The following is a 23,358-nucleotide window of genomic DNA, read 5'->3' as shown; positions in this document are numbered from 1 at the left end:
GTAATAGAATTATAGAAGAAAGTTTACTTAAAATCTTATTTTTTCACCATTTTAGGATAGCATTTTTAAGTATACCCATCTCAGTCTTATGCATTTCCCATGCTAAGATATTTTTAATATAAACTTGTAAGAACATAGAAACGATATACACCAGTAAGCTATCATTCACTATAGTGGATATACACTGTCCACTTCCATGAGGGTAATAACACATATTTCCTCAAGAGCATCATTCCTTTATGATAAAACATTCAGAATCCTCTCCTCTAACTTCTCGAGGGCACAAAACATCATAGCTGCAGTCATCTACTGAAATAAAAGAGCCCACTTATGTCTGCGTCCACTGATGAGCAACCTGATGAATAGTTTGAATATTTCCTGGCATTGTGTAGGTTGGATCTTCCCTCTGGTGACTGTGTCCTTTGCTGAGCATTAGTAATTTATTTAGATGTAATTCCAGGAAGCTTTTGAAAACATAGTTTGCATCATCATCAAATCCTTAGTGTTGGAATTACAGTAAAAAGAAACCAAACAAACAAAAAAAACAAGCAACCTTTTCTTTTATTGTAAATGTTAAAATTTCTTCTGAGAAAGTAAATGGACTTTAAATCATATTGAGTATTTTGTCAAAGTTTGCCAAATTATCAGCTGTATTTGCAGGCTCATGCCTTTGAGGAGCCCTTCAGTCTTCCAGCCACTGAGGTACATCTCGCAAAGCACTCAGCTTCAGTATATGCCTGAAGGCAGGGAGCTGAGGCAGCTGGGAGACTCCACCTAGTCTCAGGTGACAACTACCTCCATTAGTTCTAACTGGCCAATGAACAACATACAGCTCTAACTCTTCCTTTAGAATTTAGCTCCCTTAGAGTTCACACAGGCAAAACTGACATCCACTGCAGCTGACATATGCAGTCAATGTCCCAGATGACTCTTAAGTCTCAGGCACAGCACCTACTGTTGAGTACTCCTCACTTTGTATCAATTTGTGGGTACAGAGTGACATATCAGCTGTCCAAGTCCCCAGATGACACTCTCCCAGCTCATATGCGGCAGTTCAGGGCTCGAAGTGACCGACTCCATAGAGACTCTGGCCATGTTCCCCTGGCTGCCTTGGCAGACACACCCACAGAATGTGTCTATGAGAGAGCTCTGGCTCTCGTGTGCACCTTTGGCACATCAGCCGAGAACTTCTGGAGGTGGGCGAATGAAACCTGGAAGCCTCCTATCTGTTTCATGTGGGCCTTCCACAGTCAGGGCTGAGAGGTGCTTTGTTTAGTAGATATGACTAGTGATATTTCAAAACAGAAGTTTTACCCTGGTTACTGTTGGCTGTTGCTACTTCCCTTTCCATCCATCCTCCCTGTGCCTGTCTGCCTCTTCAGGCCCAGTCTCTACGAGTGCAGCTATCTACACATTAGTCATATTGCATGATTGGTTACAAAGACAGCCAAAAGTAAAATGGAAGTCCGCTGTCAGAAAACTAGTGGAAGGTGGACATGCAGACATGGTTTACAAGTGACACAAACGGAGGGCTGAAAATGTGGCTCAGCCGTAGCACAGTTGCCAAGCTTGAAGAGGCCCTGGGTTGCATTCTTCTCACACACACACACACACACACACACACACACACACACACACACACACACCACACACACAGACACACCCACACACCCACACACACCACACACAGACACACCCACCCACCGACACACACACACACACACACACACACACAAACCACACAGACACACCCACACACCCACACACCCACACACACACACACACACGTATTGAAGATGTAACATGTCTGACTTGATAGTGAAGAGGAAGAAGCTTGGTGACATAATATACCGGGGGAGTTGACAGTGTAAGCAGAAGCCCAAGTCTTTACATTAGCAGAACTGATGATTTTACTTTAATGGTCCAAATGACCTGTGATGACTTTCGGCTTCACAGAAGGACTGAAGCCAGCAGGGAGGCCCTCCGTATGAGATCTCTAGTCCATAGCTAAGGGGGCTTCTGACATCCTAGTACTTACCTTAAGTTTGTCACTTTTCACTTAATTATATCAACTCCAAGAGGTTCACCATTATTATGAATATTTACCATACAGATATAGGCTACATGCTTATGACACTTTAAAAAAAATGAATTAATCAGAATTAAGTTGCAGGTACAGCATAAATATGATTAAAGGTATGTTAGTGTGGAAATATGTCTTGGATAAATTAACAAAACTTTCAGTTACCAAATTGTGGCTTGATCTCAATTTATTTCCATGATCAGATACACATTATAAACACATATATGTATATACATGTAGATAACACAGAAGACAGAGGGAGTGGCAAGAGACAGAGAACTATAGGAGTAGAACAGGAGCTCCTTCATCCCCTTACGCCCGAAATACTAGAGAACTCCCTAGAAAACAGACAGGTGAGTGGAAATACCGCATTACCAGCAGTTAACCCGGAGAGACGGAAACATGTTGACCTTACTCACCTGCATTTTCCAATCACTAAGAAATATTACTATTAGCAATTATGTCACATTTGCAATCCATACAGTAAAATCAGCTTCATATCCAAACCTTAAGTTGAAAATCACTTCCTGTCCACCATTTCTTTTCAATGAAAGATATATCAGCATCACATATTTTATCTTTAGCTCAGAAATAAACACACATCCATTTACTAACACCTGGTGTACAACTAATAAATTATAACACTCAATAAACTAAACTGCAAATGGCTAACTTGAATAAATTATGAAACAAAAATGTATCACTAAGGGGCAGGCATTAAATGTATCTCCCCAGTAATCCCAAAGACACCCTAAATTCAGCACCAAGAATTCACATCCTCTGGATTAACCTTATACAATTACCACTACGTGTAGCACAGCATTCCAAAAGAGCAGTATCACATGACATATCTAAGTAAAAGGGCTGGGAAAAGCCTCCAGTTCCACACTCACAGAGCATTTCACTACTCTAGCAAGAGTCAGTGTAACTAGGAATGAGGAAAATCAATAATTTGCTTTGTGTAGAATGGACACACATAGGTTTTTAAATGCCTTTTAGTACAGTACAATTGAACCAAGAGTCTAGCTAAATTAGGCAATTCTGGTTCCTGTACCACCTTATTTTTGAGAATAATTTTGACTAGCACGCACTTCCCCTGTTCTGTGAAAGCTCCTGTCTGTTGTGTTTTAGGCCCAATTTAGGATTTAAGTGGTGCCACTGTTTTCTCATAGCAGTGCAAGAAACCAAACAGCTGTTTCTCCTGGAAGGCTGGGGAGAAGGGAAATGGGAGACAGTAACAAGGAGCCACAGGAGCAACACCCACAGTTAAAGGAAGTTGGGGTGAGCATTTTAGGGGACCACGACTGTGGGAAGATGGGCAAAGGGCCTGCTGTCAGCCGGAATGATAACACTAGGAATTTGAGCTTGGAAAATGCAAAAGTGTTGGGCATCAGACACTTAAAAACACAGAAAGAGTCTAGTCCAGATTGAGTAAGCTACATCACTCCAAGGAGCATCCAACTGTAGCTCTTGAGCTCCTACAAGGTAGTGCTTTGTCAGTAAAACCCTAAGTGAAAACAACAGCGATCTGTACAATCTACAACTAGTGAACCAGTACCTTCCAGGGTGACACGCAGGCCGCCGGAATACTGTTACCCCTAGCAGTTCTTAGCGGAGTTCCTTGAGGAAGCTGTAACTCCTCCAATGTACCGTTCTATTCCTTGGGATGTGTGTGGTGTCTTTTTGCTGTTACTGTGGAACTAACTTTCATATCAGAGTTTTGTGTTTTATTATTGTAAATTTATCTATGTTGATACTTGGTACATTTTAAGGAAATGCAGCAAAAGTCTTAGTCCTTAAACAGACAAACATGTTAGGATGACCTGACCAGGCCTGTTTCCGCGCCCCTGTAATTCGGACTGCCACATTACAGAACTGGATGTTCACCCACTGTACAAGGTCTGCTTTATTTTTACTGCAGTAGAAAGGGTAGTCTTATTTAACTAGATAAATCCCACACAAGGTGAACAGGGGTTAAGTAGGGAGAAAAACTAGTACTCGCCCTATAAATATACCCATGCTAATCACATTAGAGGAAATGGCATTTGGGGCCATTGGGCCCATCTGCATTTGTCACTTCATTCTCTTCAGAAGCAATTTCAAGAAACCAGTATTTAGATGTCTTCTCAGAGGGTTCTGTCCCAGGCAGTGCTTGACTGTGACTGGTACATCAAAGATGGACCAGAAGATGGAGTTCTTTTGTGTGGTAAAAATGTACGCCAAATGACGGCTGTGCTGCTCATCCCACACCGACCTCATGCCCACCGTGGGGAGCTGCAGTACGTAAAGGATAACGATGAATACTTGCAGAGTCCTTCTGTCCCAAATACTTAACTTAAATCAGCCATTCGACATGATTGAGGAGCTAACACAACACTGCAGAGAGTGGTCTGGGTGTGGAAGTACACGCCTGGTGTGGAATCACAACACGCACACCTCGGGGGTCTGATCACTAGGAGCAGCTACACCTTTGTCTGCTCTTCCTTTGAGATCCTTACTGTGCAACCCTTTTTATTAATCACTCCCAATTCAACACACGAGGCCCATATCACTCTAGTCTGGCAGGCTCGATTGTCTGCAATTTGAGGAAACCACACAAATCTGAGTCCTGAATCCCAGACAGAGAGCACTCTGAGAATCTTTCAGTGACCATTTCTGACAGGATGCTCATCTGCCGATGTCTTGTATGTGATTCCATCTGATCCATGAGGCTGCGAAGCAGCTCCTGACGTCCTGCTTTCTGTATATCCCAAGGTTCAATACTGCTCAATGGATCCTACACAAGCTGCTGGCTTTGTTGACACTCATCAGATGGTAGATGAATGTTTTAAATCCCATGAATCCTCATTTCATTTCATAGATGTAAGGAAACGCTAGGAGAAAGGCATGCCTCACCAACACTGCCTGAATTTATACCGTTGGGAGTGACAGGAATTTGCAAGGCTGATGAACAAAGAAGTCAGAGTCACAGTCTCTCAAGTCACATGGGTATCAAGGGAGATGTTGAGTTCTGGTCCCCCACCATGCACATGTTAGCTGTATGGCAAGGTAGTTGACTTTCTCAGTCTCAGTCTTTGCACTGCACAATAAAGCTAACACTATCTACCCTGAATAGTTGCAATAAAGTTGACGAATCACATCTAGAAAGGTCCAGCAGAGATGACGTCAGAGCTAAGAGAACAGTAGCGAGTATGTTTTCCATTGATTGTCTCTGCATTGCATCATTGCCTACAGCAGCATTCCAACAATTAATCTGTTTTAAGAGATGGCCAGTCAAGTATAGGATCAGTTGATTCAGGGAGAAGCAGAGGTCAAATAAATAAATAAATAAATAATAAATAAACGATCTTGAACATTTTTACAAATTTACTTTCTTATTCAACTGGCTTCAAAATGCAAGTTGAACCACTCTTAATTAGTTAAGAAAATGGGGAAATCCTGGGAATTACCTTCATTACCTTTATAACTTTAGTCTAGAAAAACGTTGATAGTCACCCTGAAATTTTCACAACTACTCTATAAGAAACCACTACCATCACACTGATGCTTTTTGGTGTCAATCAAACAATAAAGAGATTGAGATGGGCCTTAGAAAGAACATTCCAGAAGCAAGCCCATTCTAGAAGCGGCTGTGATTGTCAGGTAAGCCTCATGTATGCAACACGCACCGAGATTAGACCCTAAGGCAAAGTTCTTAAATCAAGTGTCTGACCAGTTCTGTGGCCTCAGCTGACTGAGTCTTTAACTTGTACAGCAAAGATACTTATCTGAGCCGAAGCACTGGAGGTAACACAGCCGTACTCTCCAGGGACCCTCAGCCCAAACTGCACTGTGAAAGCACAGGGTTCCACAGACTGAATCATCTCTATGACTGTGGTATCTGTCTCACTGTCATTCTTTCATTCGTAGGATCAAACATGATTTAAGAAGACTCAGAACTCAGTGACAGTGACCATGCATCACCCCACTCCAGGTACAGTCAAGACATGATAAAACTTCACGCATTTGGATTGTCCCAGCAATCTGATGAGGACACCAGAAAATGTTCCCACTGATTAAACTGCAAAGTATCTCTTTCATGCTCCACAGAAGCTCCTGCAGGGAAATGAAATAGATTCTTCTAGCCACAAATAATGAGATGACTGGTTTTAAATCCATGGGTAAAGTTGGTGAACTGAAAAAAAAATATCAAGAAGCAGAAACATCAAAATACTTTTGAGGGCGCAGTTCTGGATGGAGGGCTCCATGGAGGGTGTGTCTCACTTTCAAGGAAAGAGTGGCGCTTCTTCTGTTTCCGGTCAATTCTTTCTTGCCTTTCTTTCTTTTCCTAAAGGAAAAAAAAAACACATACAAAACAGAAAACTCTATGGTTATTTATACTATGTGAACTTATTAAATTGGATTGTTGGAAGAAAATAACTCATTATAAGATCTCTATGTACAATTAAAGTAGAAGTCGCCAGGGAATGCTGCTGATTTTTATGAATATGTACAGGTTTATTAATCTGTATTAACGTTCATTTTGTTTGTTTTTTAAGAGAGAGTCTCATAAAGCATGGCCTAGAATCAAAATCACTACATAGGCAAGGAAGACCTTGAACTTCTAACCCTCCAGCGTCCTGTTTCCCAACTGCTGGGATTAAAGGAATGAACCACCCTGCCTAGCTTCACCCTACTTTTTAAACTGTTGATGGTATAATAAAAATTATGTTCAACTAGTCATGGAGGCTTACCTATAAACCTAATAGTCAGCCTCAGGCAGTATTGCTATGAATTTGAGGCTAGCTTGGGCTACAAAGTAAGTTCCAGACAGCCTTGTCTCAAGTAGAAGATGGTGATGATGATGACAGTGGTGGTGGTGGTGGTGGTGGTGGTGGTGGTCATAGGAAACAGGATAGGAGAAGAAAGAAGGAGGGTAGTGACAAGAGGTAAAATTCTCAGTATGGGGATATATAAACAATCCCAGCTCTTGGGAGGCTGAGAGTTGAGCATTGTAAGTTGGAGGCCAACTCTGTCTACACAGCAAGACTGTGCTTCAGAAACCAAAACAGAAAACCTGTGAGTGAGTGTGCAGTTTAAGAACAGCCATCGTGATTATGAAAAGCTGGTGGTGACCTTCGGGTAACACACTTCCGAAGGGGACCTGCAAGCGCCGTGTCTGTGCCATGGCAACGCAGGACATCCCAGAAGCCTATGATCCAGGCTCATGTGTGCCACTGAACTTGAGCACACTGTAAAACAATCTGTTGTCCTTGCTGTGATTCTTTTGTTCAACTGTTTGATGTATCTAACTGCATAGGTAACGGTGCTTTTAATGTTTAGTAGTTGGATATTTTCTAATGACATAAATATTGTCCTTGTGTGTTTTGTTCATGTTATGTGGATGGTTAGGTTTTGACAGAATATATTAATAAAGAAGTCAGCCTCAGAAAGTTCTGAAATACATTAAGAAAAAGTGAGTGGCCACTGAGCAAGACCAGCTCTCAGGCTCTTGTCCCTCCTTCAGCCCCCACCTTACATCTTCCTCCCCCAACCTTCCCGCTGTTTACCTTTGTTCAGTTTCACTGATCAACCTTTTATTCTCCCAAGTAGCTGTGGACCCTGACCTGCCCGCCAGCGTCCACACTGACTCTTAGATTATGATACCTTGATGCTTTCCAATTTGATAACATGGCTTTATTCCTTGATCTGAGCAATTAACGGTTTAGAAAGCATGTCAGACCCACGAGATTGGATAGACACTGAGATTCGCTTTATTTAGGTTTTGGCAGGTGCTTGGGACTTTCTATTTACTGCACTAATCCTTTCAACATTTTTTTCCTGCTGTGAAGCAAAGCTTTGAAGTCTAAATATCAAAGGCATTGGCCACTAGCAAGTCTCCTGCCATCACTAACGTGTGCTGCTCCTCCACTTTACGTCCTCACACATTACGTCCTCACAGGGAACAGGCTCTGAGCTCCCTATGGAGCTTTTGTTCTTCTGGCACCATGACACCTGGATTTTTGTTCCTTCTGTTCAAGTGTCAAGCAGTCACCTTCTACTCGGGGTCAAACTCAGAGTGCTTAGCAGGGCAAACACACAGACACATATACTTTCTGTCACTCAGAAAGCATTCAAAGTGAACAGATGAGAAACAAGTAAATTGGTAACATAGAATCCAAAACTGTGTTAATTTCTATGAGACAAAGGATGGAGGAGCAATGTATTTTCACAGAAAAGTGGATTAGAGGAGCATCTGTCTGAGCTGACCCAAGGTGGATGGAGATAACGGTGTGGGGACTCACCGGGGGAAGAGGTTTCAAACAGAGAGGTGTCAAGGGTCATAGCTCAGAAAAAATCTAGGGAAAAATTGGTGACGCTGAGGAAACAAAGGGAAGCCACTACGACCAAGGCTAGGGGGACAGGAGAGTCATGCCAGATGAGAATAAAGGGACACAAGTAGCAGTAAACCATGGTACTATCCAGAATTCAGGTGGTGAAGGACTGCAGCTAGGGACTTAGCCACTTAGGAGAGTATTGGAGGACACAGAGGAGGAGCGCAGTGTGTGTGTGTGTGTGTGTGTGTGTGTGTGTGTGTGTGTGTGTGTGTTTATGTGAACAGGCTACCTCACACATGTATAGTGAACCAAGTGTAACAGATCCAAGAACTTTTCTATTTGGTTTTGGTTTTGGTTATGCTAATGACAGGGACAATCGAAGGGAGGAGGGGGCTGGGCAGAGTGTGAGGAATTCCAGAAGTCAGAAGTGTCCACCAGCTTTACACTACGTTAGAAAAGTAAAGACAAGCAGAATAAGAAGAATCAGAGCCAGCAGGAGATGCTGTGTAGAGACTTCCTTGTTTCATTTTTATTTCTGATTAAGTTCCAGGACAATGAGGCAGTCAAAACAACCCTGAGATTTCACCTCACACCAGTGAGAATGGCTAAGATCAAAAACTCAGGTGACAGCAGATGCTGGCGAGGATGTGGAGAAAGAGGAACACTCCTCCATTGTTGGTGGGATTGCAGACTGGTACAACCATTCTGGAAATCAGTCTGGAGGTTCCTCGGAAAATTGGACATTGAACTGCCTGAGGATCCAGCTACACCTCTCTTGGGCATATACCCAAAAGATGCCCCAACATATAAAAAAGACACATGCTCCACTATGTTCATCGCAGCCTTATTTATAATAGCCAGAAGCTGGAAAGAACCCAGATGCCCTTCAACAGAGGAATGGATACAGAAAATGTGGTACATCTACACAATGGAATATTACTCAGCTATCAAAAACAACGACTTTATGAAATTCGTAGGCAAATGGTTGGAACTGGAAAATATCATCCTGAGTGAGCTAACCCAATCACAGAAAGACATACATGGTATGCACTCATTGATAAGTGGCTATTAGCCCAAATGCTTGAATTACCCTAGATGCCTAGAACAAATGAAACTCAAGACGGATGATCAAAATGTGAATGTTTCACGCCTTCTTTAAAAGGGGAACAAGAATACCCTTGGCAGGGAAGAGAGAGGCAAAGATTGAAACAGACACAGAAGGAACACCCATTCAGAGTCTGCCCCACATGTGGCCCATACATATACAGCCACCCAATTAGATAAGATGGATGAAGCAAAGAAGTGCAGACCGACAGGAGCCGGATGTAGATCGCTCCTGAGAGACACAGCCAGAATACAGCAAACACAGAGGCGAATGCCAGCAGCAAACCACTGAACTGAGAATAGGACCCCCGTTGAAGGAATCAGTGGAAGAGCTTGAAGGGGCTCGAGACCCCTTATGAACAACAATGCCAAGCAACCAGAGCTTCCAGGGACTAAGCCACTATCTAAAGACTATACATGGACTGACCCTGGACTCTGACCTCATAGGTAGCAATGAATATCCTAGTAAGAGCACCAGTGGAAGGGGAAGCCCTGGGTCCTGCTAAGACTGAACCCCCAGTGAACTAGACTGTTGGGGGGAGGGCGGCAATGGGGGGAGGGTTGGGAGGGGAACACCCATAAGGAAGGGGAGGGGGGAGGGGAATGTTTGTCCGGAAACCGGGAAAGGGAATAACACTCGAAATGTATATAAGAAATACTCAAGTTAATAAAAAAAAAAAAAGAATTCAGAGGTGGGCGGTAAAATTGACTAGTTTCAAATAAATGAAAAACGTATCATTTTCTGGTGTTTTATTTGATAGTTAAGAAATATGGAAAACTATGGTTTTGGTTATGGTAACTGGTTTTAGAAATGAATGTGGGAAAAAGAAAAGGAAAGAGGATTAGTGGCTGTTGTGGCTATTTGTCACACTGTGAAGCCTGAGATCCTGTTCCTGTTTCTAGTTGTGATGGGGCTCAGCCCTTAGCACACACCTTGAGTCCCTCTGGCTGGAATGCAGACGTGCCTGCCCTTAGTACACAACTTTAATCCAAAATAATGAAGGTCAGGTTAGTTTGAAGAAGAAAGCACCCTGTTTGAAATTGATGTTTAATTGCATGTTAGACAAATTAATGAACCACAGAAAGATGTGACAGAATAGGATATGCCAAACTGTCACGAGGAGAGGGAAAGAGAGGCTACTTCAAGAGAGCAGTGCAGAGAGAGGAGAGAGGAGAGGAGGCAGTTTTACTGAGACAGTTGTACAGAGACAGGCTGCAGAGAGAGAGAGAGAGAACAAGTTAGACACAGGTAAAGACAGAGTGAGTCAGACAATGAGAAAGAACCAGACGATTAGAACAGACTGCCAGTGCTTGAGGCCAGACAGAGCAATTCAGGAGAAGACAGAGGAAGGCAGGTTGAATCAGTCAGCTTGGAGAGGCATCTGAGCCAGAAGAGCTGAGTTAACAGCCAGCCAGGGTTCAGAAAGAGCTAGAGAGGGTGAGCTTATTCAGCAGGAAGTCTCAGACGCTGAAAACATCTAAACCTAGATAAGACTGTACAGAGGCTAGAAGCTTCCAGGTCTAGGACTAGGTTAGCAAACGCAGAGAAAGCAATTACAAGAGTCTGGAAGGCACTTTTAGCAGTGGCATTTCCTTTTATCACCGAAGTGCTATTTTTCATGTTTCTACATTAGTACAGCAGGTGAATTTGAGCCCCTTCTCATTTATGCTTCTTTTGAAAAAAGTCTATCTAGGTGTTAATACAAAATCTACACATTCATCTAGATACATTTTACTTGGTGTCTGAATAGCACCTGCTTGTCCATCTTTGTTTCTGATTCTCTGCTAAGACCAAACACCTGGAAGTTCTTCTCTTCTGGCTTTCTCCTGTGACTCAGAAAAGCAGTGGTTCCCATGAGGCCCTTAGATAACTGTCTCTACAGGCTGGCGGCTTGAGGAAGACACTAGTGGATGTTGGTTGTCTGTGTCTTTCATCAGTACTTATGAAAATTGAGACATATCATGAGAACAATGTGGCAATGTAAGAGCTACATTTGAAGACAATATTTGTAAGTCAAAAAAAGTGAGGCGAGGTCTTAACATGCATAGCCTTGCTCCTGAGGATGTCTGCATGCTTGATACTCCTACTGAAACAAAGAGGAATCATTCAGAACCTTAAAGAAAAAGCTGGCGTTAGTTCACTTGATTTAGCTACACTTCTTTTTCTCTAACCTATCTTTCAAGAGAAAACCTGAAACAAGTTTGACCTTACAAGTAGGATGCTGAAAATCCAGGAGTAGAAGTAGGTAATTCTTACCCTCACTATCAGGTAACGGGAGTCAACAATGTGAGAATAGGTAAAAGAATTTGGAGAATTTCTCTATCAGTTGTGGGAGTCTGGGCTCCTTCCTTCCCTTCACCATAGTTTCTTCTGCCAGCAGAAAGTTTAAAACAACAAACGGGTGATCTGGAGAGTGGGTCATTAGTGTACTGTGTGTTCACATTTTGGGGCACATTCCTGGGTGAAGTTTTATTACATGGTGCAATATGCCAGTAACTCAAGGCTTTGAGGATGTTTTGTCTCCCGGGTACTGATGAGAACTGAACGTGTCAACACACTGCAATCTAGTAGTGGTTCAAAACTCCGATGTGCTAGGAGTGGGAATGCTACTCCAATTTCAAGGAACTACAGAAATAACATGGAAAATTTAAACTCTGAAATGTAATTACCTGTGTCATATCAGCAGTAACACAGATGGTTTGATATGGGAAGTAGTCTAACATTTTAAAAAAGTGAATCAAGCACTATGTAAGAATTTAACTTAAAAGATCACAAAACACCAACCACTTCATTCAAATATAGCACCTTTCATTCTATTTTTTTTTAATTTTTAAAGATAGGGCCCTACTATAAGCTAATTCTGAACATCAAATTCTGTTGTCTGTCTGCATGGAATCGCCATGAGGCAGTCCAAGAGTCCACACAAACTGGTAAACGATGTTTACTTTTCAGTCAAGATTGCTGACTTGGAGAGAAGGGACACCTTTCTATCACTAGCTTAAGGTCTTTTCTACCTAAGAGCTGTAGGGAGTGCTAATTCTAAAATGTGCATGAAAAACTGAGAATCCCAGGGAAATGCTGTGAAAGAATACACTATGATGGGGAGTGTATTACCTAGATACATGATACATGAAGCCCAGCAGAACTGATAGGACTAGAAAAGTTACATATATAATGAGACCAACCAGTGGAGCACAAGGTCAAGAAACAGAGCCCCAAGGCAGGAGGGATAGATCAGAGATGAGCTCTTGCACCACCAGGAGAAGATGCGTTGATTTGTAAAAACACACATTCTGGGAAAATTAAGTTGGAATCAAATCTCTTGTCATGCATGAAAATAACTTGAGGTCAGGCAGGGCACATGGAAAGATATATCAGAGGCATAAAATAATGAGAGAAACTAGATAGCTTCAAACTATGGGAAGGTCTTTTCACCTAGGTTTGAGAATCAGAGGTAAAAAAAAAAAAGACTGAAAAAGTCAAAATAAAACTAGAACTAATAAGCAAAGTTGACGAAGCAAGAGTAGAGTGGGTGGAAAAGCTGCATCGTCTATCAGAAATTATAAGTAAATTTGCCTACTACAGAAGTTTCTAGAATCAGAAGAGGTAATCCAATAGAAAAATGTATGTGTCTATGATGTGACAATTTACAGAATATACATTCCTAATATGTACTTATAAATGAAAACATGCTCAAGTTCAGTCTGAGATATGCAGGTCAGGTCGAAACAAAACCAAACCCTAATCTGAGAGTTTAGACAGCAGAAGGAGATGAATTCAGTTAAGTCATATACAAACAAAAGAAAAAAAAAAGAAAAACAAAAAAACCAAAACCCTGCTAGATGGATTGTGGAGAAATTTTATATGTGACCTAGTCATAACAATGCCATCTATTTGCACAAAGTATAATACTGATGGGTATTATTTATTTAAAATTGAGAAGATTAATATTTGTTTTAAAGTACAGAAAACTTTTTTTCTTGAAAGTAACCATAGTCACTTGTTAAAATATGTAAATTAAAACCAAATATTTATCACTCAGACCCGTAGGGCAGCTCTGGATATTGTACCTTCCAACCTCACTGTTGATCCCTTTCATTAAACAATACCTGCATAGAACCCCTTTCTGTAGATCCTCAGCATCATTGAGAGTCTAAGAAACAGAACGGGTCCTCACCATCAACTTCAGTGCTATTGTGCGCAATGGCTGACTGCACCTGCAAGGCTCTGTGCCTGCCGTGCACTTCTCTGCTTCCTGTGATGTCAGAGGCAAGGAGCACAGGAGTAAGAGTGGGCATGATGAGAAGGGACTGAGGCAGGGATGCAGGCCTAGAGCATCACAGCTGGTGCGAGCTCAGAAGCAAGGAGAGAAATAAGGCCACGGGGAATCTGATCTACGGAGGAGGAAGGGCTGAGCTCAACGAGGTGCACTCCAGGAGGAGGAAGACTGGGAATGAGAAGCAGAAGAGGGATAAGAAGTCAGTTAAAGGGTCAAGTTCACCTGCACGGAACACGTACCAGCCACTTTTCGTATTCGCTGATGGCTTGCTTGTCTTTGTCTTTCTTCTCCGCTCTCTTCAGCTCTTCCTTTCTTCTCTCATTTATTTTCTCCTTTTCCTTTTGCTTGAGGAGAGCTTCCTTTTTCTCGCTCCTGTGCAAGAGAACATGAAACTCTGGGAGGTTAAAGGAGAGTATACACGTGTGACGCCCTCCTGCAGTTTTGAAAGCAATGAGGTTGAGAGGCATGAGGAGACCTGTAAGCTGTAACTGATCCCTAGGAAAGCCTCAAGCATTAACGCGAAACTCCCGAAGTGCGCATGCGCATGGTGGATTACCATCTCTCAAAGGCAGTCACACTGTCTTTCTTCTTCTCGGCGACCGCTTCTTCCTCCTTCTGCTTCTTCGCTCTTTCAGATTCTTTCTCCCTCCTGGTCTTCTCTTTGAGGTATTCTAGCTTTTTCTCTTTCCATTTCTCAAATGCCTAAAAAAGTTCAGAGTGACTCTCTTACTTGCCATGGCTTTTCTGGGATCAGCCTAAGTACAAGCGATCCTGCCGTCAAGCCCGGCACTGACGGGCACTGAGAGCAGAGTCGCCTGGGACACTCACTTGCAGGGCCTCGCCTTTCCTCACAGCATTTTCCTCCTCTGTCTTCTTTTTGTTCTTCTCCTCCAGCCTCTTCTTTGCAGCTATTTTCTTTGCTTCCTTTTCCTTCATAGCCTTCCAGGCCTCAAATGACGCTAGTGCTTCCTCTCTCTTAGCAGCTTTCTTCTGTTTTGATTAAAAACCAAAAGCATACAATGATGTGTCTGCAAGGAGTGTAAGCCTAGACATTAGACATAAATACACACGTATGTGTTTGTCATTTATGTCCCCACAGTTATAATACAAGGAAGCTACAAGGCAGTTAACTTATTCAGAATGGCCTGGACAAGGCCGTCTTCATCACTCCCTGCTTTGTACAATGCCAATGCATTTATCATGTTGACCTATTTAATATTCATGACAAAGAAGCATCTTGGTAGGATGCTAAATAAATGTTTTCAAAATAAACTACAGCAGGCTAACTGGTCCTATAAAATGTTTAGTAGAACAATATCATGAACTTTAAAAGATTATAACTAAGGTAAGTTGCCCAAGGCACACTGGATGCAGATGCGTGTTTTGATTCCTGTTTTGATATTGAGGCATAATTTCCCTATAATATGAACATATACCAAATGTTAAATAAGGGAATCACACTGTAAAACGTGTAGGGGCTGTACTGCAGCTTGCTATGTTACAAACGTAATGAATTTACTCTCTAACCTCATTAAGGCCAATACTGGGTCTCAAATACTGTTCAAACGTAGAAGACCTAGATCGCATCATAGAAATGATATGATTCAGAAGCAGAAGAACCCAAGGGCACACACAGCAGAGCTAATAGCACAAAGGCACTCAGAGGCGACCCCTGGAGGATGCTGTACCAAGAATTGCCTGGCCTAGTGCTGCTCATTTCCCTGTCCACCTACTTTAGTGAGGATCAACACAATGAAGTGGGAAGAGAGGAAGGTCCATGGGCTCTCAGCTGGGTGAGAGGAACAGAGAGAAATCACAGGGAGGGCTGGAAAAGTCTTGGGAATGAGGGAGGATATGGGTCAGAGGCCATAGCAGGGATTGGAAAACAGAACAGGAAAAGTGTATAGCAACTACGTTCCTGGTTAAATTCTAATCAAAGTCAATTTCTATGACAAATCCATTGATCACACAAATACTAATACTGCTGTTTCTAGCCTATAATTAAATACATGTGTTTTTATGTAAAAGTGAAATTGAACCCAAACTGAAAAGATGAAGTCAGAAATCAGTTCTTCAATATGTACATTTTACCACTTTAAAATAGTTCATTCACAACCATTAAATATCCAGAGATACTTTACCATGTAAAAGTCTACTGTTTATGGTTCTGTCTCTTGTGATACCTGTTCATTTTGGATCCTCAAGTTTTCGCTTTCAATTCTTTTTATTCTGTGCATTTCATGTAAATACACATTTTTCTTTTCTAACCACTCCTGTGAAATTAAAGAAGAAAAAGGTTATATGATGCTATAAGGTATCCAAATGACATAGAATTTTTATCCTCATCTAAACTATTTGTTGAAAGTTTAAAAAGAAACCATTGAAATTAATGTTTTATCTAAAGTAGTATCCTATTTCCAATACTGTCAAACATGAAGATGAGTATTGCTGCTTAAGAAAATCATGTGTATCATCTGTTTTGTACTGCAAGACTTAAATGATTTCCTATAATGGTTAAATGTATCGATATTTTACACTGAAAGTTAAGTGTAAATTTTCTATAATATGTTATATTCTGTGTAACAAAGCAAAAGGACTTCTCTTGAAATTCTGAAAAAATTAGGAAACCTGAGTCTGTGGAAGTCTAACAAAGTCTCAGAAAAGAAAAATTTAAAAAAAAAATTGTTCTTCATGATCAATATAAACTTTCTTCAGAACAGAATAAAATGCATGTAGCTTTTACAACGGACTGGCTTTAGCTATATTTCTATGAATTACAACGTTATCTTCTCCTTCCTTAAAAAACACTTTTTATATCTTAAACAGAATAGGGCAGCAACTAATTGAGAAAAACCCTCGAGATTTCTCACACATAGGAAAAAAACCACCTCCCTCCCAGTGACAGTGAGTGTCCGGTCATCACTGCGAACGGTCACCTTATCATTTGATGTGCAGGCGCTGTGGAAACAATGGGTTCTTGTTTAGGGAATACTCGCCCCTTTACCTGATAAACCGCTGCCCTTATGTGATCAGCCTTGTCTGGCTCTAGGCTCTGCTTCCGTGGTGGCTTCTGGTCCAAGACTTTCAAACTCCCTAAATAGTGAGAGGAGGTAGCTGCAGATGGACTTCTTTTGGTGGGACCTGATCTCTTTAAAAACTCAGAGGTCATCAGCCTGGAAAGTTCCAAACACACCAAGAACACGTGTTAGAAGGGATAACATTTGAAATGCAAATAAACAAAATAACCAATAAAAGAATTTTAAAAAAGATTTGCAATAATCAAATAATTTACATTATCTTCTGCTAATTTTTAAAGTTTTTAATATGTACTGGCAAAAATCAGCTGATTTGTATAGCTGTTAATCAAATTTTACTGCTGTATTATCAATAGAACAGGAAAAAGAACTGCACCTGGTGGTTATTAAAACTAATTCTGAAGCCAGGTGTAGCACCTCACACCTACGAGTCACACTCAAGTGGCTGAGACAGGATTACCATGAATTCAAGGTTAGCCTGATGTACACAGTGGGCTCCGGGCTACCCTGGGCTAAGTGTGGGACCCAGTCTCAAACAAAACAAAATGAAACAAAATTATGACTTGATGTAATGAATTATATAATTGCTTTGAAAATAATCCACTCCAAAGAAGTCATGCTTGCTTAGTTCACTCAACATAATTTAAACTTTATAACTTTGAACTATAGTTCTCTTCTTAGATACTTATGGGGTCAAAAGTTTTAACCCAGAATTGCTCCTGTCTAAAGGAAATATAGGTACGAAGAGTGGAGCAGAGATTGGAGGAAAAGCCATCCAGAGTTTGCCCCACCCGGGAATCCATCCCATCTATAGCCACCAAACCCAGTCATAATTGCGGATGCCAAGGAGTGCTTACTGACAGGAGCCTGATATAGCTGTCTCCTGAGAGGCTCTCTTAGAGCCATACCGATACAGATGCAGATGCTTGAAGCCAACCATTTGACTGAGCATAGGCACCCCATTGGAGAAGCTAGAGGAAGGACTGAAGGAGCTGAAGGGGTTTGCAACCCCATAAGAAAAACAACACTATCAACCAACCAGATACCCCAGAGCTCCCAGGGTCTACAGCACCAACCAAAGAATACACATGGAGCAAACCATGGCTTCAGCCGAATATGTAGCAGAGGATGGCATTGTCTGGCATCAATGGAAGGAGAGGCTCTTGGTTCAGGGAAGGCTTGATGCCCCAGCATAGGGGAATGCTAGGGCAGTGAGACGTGAGTGGATGGGTAGGGGGGAAGCACCCTCATAGAAGCAGGGTGGGGAGGAGGTTGGGATAGGGGGTGTGCGGAGGTGAAACCAAGAATGGGATAACATTTGAAATGTAAATACATAAAATAATCAAGAAAAAAAACAAAAAAAAAAAGAAAAAGAAACATCTCAAATTACATGAAAAACATCAACTAAGTAGGTTTTACTCACTCTTTGAATGTTATTGTATTATTCTGTTGCTTGATATGCCTAACTATAAATTTAGAAGCATAAGACCAGTCTTTCGGGTATTTTTTGGAAACTCTAATCTACCTTCTCTCTTGGTGAATGAGGTTTACTACACGGTGTGCTCTTCACTCATCTGCATATTCCTCATCTGCCCTGAACTCACAACAATCCTCCTGCTTCAGTCTAGGGAGTGCTGGATTATGTGCCAGCATGCTTAACCTTAAATTCTTATAATTTTAATAAACCCACTTAGCCTGTGAAAACTGTCCATTTTCCTCCATGTTTGACAAAACACTTAATAGGAAAAAAAGTGTCGCTCTTCAGCTTATGGCCATTTATACATCCTGCTCATCAAAATGCAGGCTTCAGCCCGGAGCTGTGCAGCGAGATGAGGGGAAAAATAAAAACACATCCGGAGAGGGAAACCACAAAGAAGATTGCCTAAAATGATAACTTTTCTATGAAAGAGTTAAACTGACAGAGTTTCATCATGAAATGTCCATCCCCGCTTACAACAGAAATGACTAGAAAAATCCGTGACAACAAGTGGAATTTGTTACGTAGATCTAGATTAAGGTGAGCGTTGCTAGAATCAGAGCTCAAACGGACTCTTACCTGCCAGAGGCACTGGACACTCTGTTATTCGTTGTCTTTTTATTCTTTGTGGTTTTGACTTCATTTGTTTTCTGGATGGAAAACAGAAAACAGATTACTCACTACGCAGATGTCAGGCTGGGAAGCAAAACTGAGAAAAGCAGCCACAGAAAGGAGCTGCACCTAGAACAGTGGGTCTCAACCTTCCTCCTGCTGCGACCCTTTAACACGTTTCCTCAGGCTGCTGTGACCCCAGCCATAAAATTATTTTCATTGCTACTTCAAAACTATAATTTTGCTATTGTTGTAAATTGTAATTTAAATATCTAATGTGCAGATGGTCTTAGGCGACCCCTAAGTCAAGTGGCTCATGACACAGGCAGCACCGGGGACAGTGACTGGGTGGGGTGAGGGGCTTCTCAGGTGAAGCTGCCCTGGGCAGGGCTGAGGGGTAAGTGGAGGACAATGGGAAGGTCTGCAGAGAAGAAGGAAAGCATGGGTGGGTGACTAACTGCAGTTAGCAATGCCCACAGAAACAGGGAGCTGACGCTTAGGGAGACGCAGGAGAAGAGCATGCATTCAAAGGAGGGTTTGTGAGCTCATCAGGCATGTGTGCATGTCATTCTCATGCCCAGAACCAGCAAACAAACTGTACCAGGAGGACTGTTGGGTTCAAGGTGGGAAGGATCACTCAGCAAAACAGAAGAATAAACCTAAACGTGGCCTCGTAAGAATTACTGTGGTGTGTAAACTGTGTATTTTAACTCAGGCATGTCCTGTTCTAAGTTTCTGTGTATATTTCACAACAGACTCTTGCTTGTTACATACAGCTCTCTATGTTGCACAGGTGGGGTGGTCTAGCAGGACAGTTGAGGGTGCCAATGTGAGCATAGCCCGAGCCCAGTGGCCAGGGTGCACGGGTGCTTCTGCACTGTGGCTGCATTGGCTTCCCTGTTTGCACTGTGTTTGTATTACGTAAGGCACCAGGGTACTCTGTGCAATATAAGCCAGTTCCTAGCACTCCTCATGGCCAGGCATGGACATTAGCGACCTGATGCTGTAACAGGTCTGAAGACTGAGTTCAGAGGAGATAAGGACTAGCTGCACTGTAAAGGGTAAAGGCACATTCGTCCGACATACCCTATCCGAGAGGACCACAGGTATTCTACAAAGCATAAATCTATTCCTAACATCACGACAATGTTCCTGCCCTGTGTCCATGATGTCCACTGTGAAAGGGACAGACACCGAGAAACACTGGCCCGGCCTGGAATTTGGGGTGCAGCTCCAGGGTCCTTCACACTGCTCATTAAAAGTGTTTATGTTTTGAAGTGCTGTGCAAATTTCACCAGTGTAACAACTCCTTAGCTGTTCTAGACAGGTGCATCTTGTATGATCTGACCTAAGGAAACCTATATACTTACACACACATATACTATATTGTTCTGCAATATTTGAAATTATATTACTGTGCTAATAGCTTCCAGTGAACACTTGGCTTCATTCTGCCATGGGCAAACTTTCCTTGAACTTGAAAGTCAATTGACTTGAGTAACATCTACTTGAAAATACAATAGCGCTATCAAAAGACACAGAGGTGCAAAGTTAGAAACAAGATACTGGGTGGTTCTATTTCATGCGTGACGCTGCAGTGCCATGGTATACATTACCATCTTACCTTGGCCGGCTCTGCTGGCTCAGTGGGCGTTATGACACTCGGGGACGTGGAGAGCAATGGGTCAGTGGTGAGGTCATCCTCTGTAAATCCACCCTTCTCTCTTTCTTCCTCAAGGTTGTCAGCTGCCACCTGACCTTCCTTGGGCTGCTCAAGTTCAGGAGTAACACAGTTCACCAAAATGGAACTTCCTTCATTTTCATTTGATATCAAGGAATCCCAGATTTCAGTAGGTTCTCCATCATGATCTGTTTGGAGCCAAAGGGACAGTACTAAATCCTTCTCATTCTACACAGTGCATGACAGGTTCAAGTACTCTCCTTCAAACAAGTGAATACGTGTGTGTGTGTGTGTGTGTGTGTGTGTGTGTGTGTGTGTGTGTGTGTGTGCGCGCGCGCATGCGCATGTGTGTACATGTGTGATTATGAATGCAGATGGCCTTCTCAGAGGTCATATGAGTTAAAATCTCCAGCAGCTGGAGTTACCGGCAGCTGTGAGATGCCTGACGTGGGTGCTGGGAATGACTTGGATCCTCTGGAATAGCAGTAATCGTAAATGCTCTTAACAGTTGACCCCTTCTTCTGGAGGGAGGAATTATATAGCTGAAGCTGTCCTTGAACTCCTGAACCATCTTTTTCTACCTCCCAAGTCCTGGAATTGTAGACATGTGCCATGATGCTTAGCTATAATCTCTCTTTTCTTACAAATAAAAAAACAGCTACCTAATGAAATTTGAATACACTTGATTTATGAATGCAAAAATGCTTATTCAATTAGCATTTCACAAGTCTCATACTTAGAAAATACAGCATAGACATAATTTGGATGGAATAATTACTCCTAAGTAAAGGAGAACATGTATGCACAAATCAAGTAACAGGGACTGCAGTGTCCATTCACAAAGCACATGTATTTGAAGCTAAAAGAGCATGCTGGGAAGGCAGGAGGCAAACAGCTTCACAATGTTGTTGGTAGGAACAGCTCAGATGAACTGCACAGACTGAGAGAGAAGCACAGTGTGGTGGTTTGAGTAGGTGTGACTCCCATAGACTCATGTGTTTGAATGCTTGACAGATAGGAAGTGGCACTATTAGGAGGTGTGGCCTTATTTGGAATGGGTGTGGCCTTGTTGGGATGGGTGTGGTCTTGTTGGGATGGGTGTGGTCTTGTTAGAGGGTGTGTCACTGCAGAGGTGGGCATTGAGATCTCCCATACTCAAGCATGTGTAGCACACAGTCTCCTTCTGCTGCCTTTGAATTAAGATGTACAACTCTTAGCTCCTTCTCCAGCACCATGTCTGCCTGGACACTGCCCTGCTTCTCCACCATGATGTGGACTAAAGTCCTGAAACTGTAAGCTAGGCCCATTAAATGTTTTCCTTTATAAGAGTTGCCGTGGTCACAGTGTATCTAACATTCAATAAAACCCTATCGAAGACACAGTGATGTAGTTCGTCTCAGAGGTCTAGTCAGAGGCAGCCATCTTCACCCCTTCAAGATGCACCTCACATGAAGAAGGCTCCAAGGCCTGGCTTGTTGCATACTCAGGCCTCCTTAGTACAGGCTCAAGCTTCCACTTAGAAGACTAAGTTTGGCTTTCACAGAACTTCTTCTATTCATACAGACTCTATGACGCTTTGACACATCCAACAGAAGCCAGCAGTCCCTGTAAGATAGCAGTTCTGATTTCCTCCAAAATCTAACTTCCAGTCACTGAAAAGTCTTAATTCTGCTGCTTTCACTGTGGCTACTGGGGGTGGGGTTGGGTGGGGGGCCTAACTAAGTTTAAAAATCGCTTCCTCATTGCAACTGTAATGTTCCAATTTGAGGAGCATCCATGACTTGATTCTGTTACAATCTTTGGAGCTGTGAAAAGAACCAGGACTTAGGAGTCAGAGTCATACTGTGTGTCACCACTGACCTTAGGTACGTGTGTCAATATCTCTGCACTTCAGTTTTTTTTTAAATCTGTAAAATGACAAAAATTACACTATATAGTAAGTACTTACCCATGTTTGCCTCTCTGTTGCTGTGTTCAAACACTTGGGAAAACAACTTGGGAAGGACAGGGTTTATTTGTTTACATGTCTTGATCACAGTCCACCCTTGTGGGATGCCAGGGCAGAAGCTCAAGGCTGGGGCAGAGCCCATGGATGAACGCTATTCCTGGCTTGCACCCCATGGCTGGCTTGGCTTATTTTTTTCTACAACTCAGGACCACCAGTCCATGGCTGACACCACCCACAACGGGGTGGTTCGTACAACATTAGTCAACCAAGAAAATGAACTCCAGGCTTCCTGCAGGCCACTCTAATGGAAGTCCCCTCACCTGAGATCCCCCCTCAGCCACGTCCAGGTACGCTAGGGTGACTGAAACTTAACGAATGCTAGCTACACACTGCAGTCTGTGCGAGCAACCCTTGCTTCCAACTGCACTGAGCTACACATGCTACACTAAAGAGAGAAATGGCATTAAGAACACATGGGTCACACTTAATATGCGTTCACTCTGATGGTGTTCTCGGAGCTCCTTATGCACTCCTAATTTTTACAATTCTTACAACCACAGTCATCTAAGGGTAATTCACAAGCCCAGAGAGGCTTGCTATTCTGTCCAGGTGTCTATGTCTGGATAGAAAGTCCAGGTATTATGTTGTGTTATCTGAGGTTAAAGCAATACACACACAATACAGGTTCACCTTAAATGACCTCCCAGTTGTCCTTGCGAGTATGCTGGAGGTATAAAAGCGCTTTAACACTTAATTTTCACAAGAGCCTTTTGAGACAGGAACTACAATACACTGGGGAATCAGAGGCACTGGGAAATTAA

At 42.3% G+C, this 23,358-nt stretch overlaps 1 protein-coding gene across 3 annotated transcripts in view; it reads right to left on the bottom strand.

Annotated features, from left to right (window-relative positions):
- Positions 1–2,252: 2,252 nt before the first annotated feature.
- Map9 (microtubule-associated protein 9) overlaps positions 2,253–23,358 on the bottom strand; it is a 36,212-nt gene continuing 15,106 nt past the window's right edge. For 2 of the 3 annotated variants that reach the window (XM_006232515.5, XM_006232516.5), the window contains 8 exons: positions 20,533–20,777; positions 18,876–18,946; positions 16,789–16,957; positions 15,968–16,057; positions 14,613–14,774; positions 14,341–14,486; positions 14,024–14,156; positions 2,253–6,410 (listed from right to left, as the gene is read on the bottom strand). In XM_006232515.5, the coding sequence (XP_006232577.1) occupies positions 6,288–6,410; positions 14,024–14,156; positions 14,341–14,486; positions 14,613–14,774; positions 15,968–16,057; positions 16,789–16,957; positions 18,876–18,946; positions 20,533–20,777 (1,139 nt within the window). In that variant the 3' untranslated portion in view covers positions 2,253–6,287. The remainder of the gene's footprint in view (positions 6,411–14,023; positions 14,157–14,340; positions 14,487–14,612; positions 14,775–15,967; positions 16,058–16,788; positions 16,958–18,875; positions 18,947–20,532; positions 20,778–23,358) is intronic. The other variant, NM_001135716.1, reaches the window with a different exon arrangement.

Source organism: Rattus norvegicus, chromosome 2, assembly GCF_036323735.1.
Source record: "Rattus norvegicus strain BN/NHsdMcwi chromosome 2, GRCr8, whole genome shotgun sequence".
Lineage (NCBI taxonomy): Eukaryota > Metazoa > Chordata > Mammalia > Rodentia > Muridae > Rattus > Rattus norvegicus.
This window is presented reverse-complemented; position numbering and strand designations above follow the sequence as displayed.